A 1,992-nucleotide genomic window follows, 5' to 3' on the forward strand; every position below is an offset into this window, starting at 1 on the left:
GAGAGAGAGAGAGAGAGAGAGAGAGAGAGAGAGAGAGAGAGAGAGAGAGAGAGAAGGAGAAGGGGAGAATAACAGAGGGGGCGGAACGAGGAGGAGCTAAATGATGTGGTCTCACCTGGCTCCAGGTTCAGGTCGCATTTCTCCCGGTTCTTGAAGTCGCAGATCTTGGCTGTGCTGTATACGTTCTGCATGTCGCTTACGATCTTGTCCAGCTGCAAAGAGAGGCTTCATCAGTTTCAGGCCGTTTACGTTCCAAGCGTTTAGCAGCGCACCCGGGCAGCGCCAGACCAATGCCAGTGCCAGTGCCAGTCTGACGGGTTCATCTGGCCCGGCAGAGATGTCGAATGAGCTGCCTACCCGCAAGGCGCTCGATGAGCCGCTCGCTGAGCCGCCTCGCGCTACTCACTTTCTCGTACTTGTCCTCAGGCAGCGCGGCGGCTCCCAGCACGGACAGCTTCTTGAACTGACGGCGCACGTTGGGGTCCTTGTATGTCGTCCAGGGGTACTTGACGGTCTCCTTCCACGCCTCCTTCTGGAAGCGCGCCGTGTCGGCGGCCACCTTCAGCTGCGCAGCGGAGAAAAGGAGGGTTACAGTCCAGCAGAGCCGGGCAGACTTCAGAGAGCAATGGAGTTGCCCAGGGCAAGGCCCCAGAACGGCAGGAATGGCTGCGGCCCCACGAAAAAAGCGCCGAAACAAACACTAAAACGACTAATGAGAAGTTGCCATGCACGTATGCCCCTTGTGACACGTGAAGAACACGAACGGACTGCAAAGTAAATAATAGTTTTCCTCACTAAATTCTCGAGGGCTAGGGCAAGTCGCCGAGCGCGCGTGATAGCAAGGGCCGAGCCCACTCCAGTCGAGACGTGCGGGTCCTGGGAAGGAAAACAGCCTGCTGAGTCTCCCAAAAACAGACACACACACACACACACACACACACACACACACAGCACGTACACTTTCCAAACAGTTGCAAAATTGCCACCATCGCTTTTGTTGACGTTCTTGTTGAAATTAAGTACAGGAGGACTTATTAATTTTTTCGTTGGTCTGCGCAAAGTACACACTGTTACAAGAATCAATATAAACATCTTGCAATCGCTGGAACGAGCCGATTACGAGCCGACTAGGGTGGCGATGCAAGTAGCCATTTGAGCATGGGCAACATTTAAAACGAGCATCGGCTGTTGATACCCCTCCTCCCCATCTCGAGGGCGCCTTGCCGATTTGCGTTACACGACTCACCTTGTTCTGTAGCGTTTCGTCGGTGATGTTCGACGCGTAGGCCCACTCGGCGATGGCGGCCATGTTGGAGTGCTGCAGCAGCTCGGCGTTGAGTTTGTTCAGGTACTGCTTGGCGTCCTCCTCGGTGTACGTCTTGGCGGGCTGGTCCTGCTGCTGCGGCGCGGCCAGCGCCACGGCCAGCGCTCCCAGCGCCAAGCACATCGTCACCGCCCTCATTCTGTAAGACGGAGTCGCTGCTGGGTGTGCTCTACGCTCTCGAAGAGCCGGCGGCTTTCTGAGGCCAGACGGGGGCCGCACCAGGCCGGCCACTTCGATAACTAGAAGGAAACCCTGGTCACTCGCGGGGCGCGGCCGGCGCGGCGTGGCGTGGTGGGTATCGTGTGGGTGGGTGGGCTGCCCAGTGTCTGCCCAGTGGGCTGCGAATGCGAGAGCTTCAACAATCGCCCTCCCTTATCGCCAGGCCTCGGGGCTCGTCTCGTGTCTCGTGCCGGAGAGAGGGACTGCATCAATTTTTCCGTCGACCCGACCCCCCCCCCCTCTCTCTCTCTCTACAACCGCTATCGTCTGCACGTGTATCCCCTACCTACAACAACTACCCTTTCCTCCCCTCGCCGCGTGACAACAAGAGGGAAACCCGATCCGACTATTTGCCCCGATAAGTCCGTTTTATTGTTATCTGTTTAGTTTCCAGTAACGACTAGAACAAGACCGCGGTCGTGGTAAGTCAGTGGAAGCCGTGGAGCTTT

General features: G+C 57.1%; 1 protein-coding gene across 1 annotated transcript; it reads right to left on the reverse strand.

The window, feature by feature from the left end:
* Positions 1-50: 50 nt before the first annotated feature.
* Positions 51-1,643, reverse strand: LOC127751491 (angiotensin-converting enzyme-like; the record flags this gene model as incomplete). Its single annotated transcript, XM_052275130.1, has 3 exons — positions 1,247-1,643; positions 407-565; positions 51-212 (listed from the first exon to the last, which is right to left on the reverse strand). Coding segments are annotated over exons 1-3 (537 nt in total), but the record flags the coding sequence as incomplete, so codon positions are not given.
* Positions 1,644-1,992: the final 349 nt, after the last annotated feature.

Source organism: Frankliniella occidentalis, unplaced genomic scaffold, assembly GCF_000697945.3.
Source record: "Frankliniella occidentalis isolate FOCC.00 unplaced genomic scaffold, Focc_3.1 Scaffold515, whole genome shotgun sequence".
Classification (NCBI taxonomy): Eukaryota; Metazoa; Arthropoda; class Insecta; order Thysanoptera; family Thripidae; genus Frankliniella; species Frankliniella occidentalis.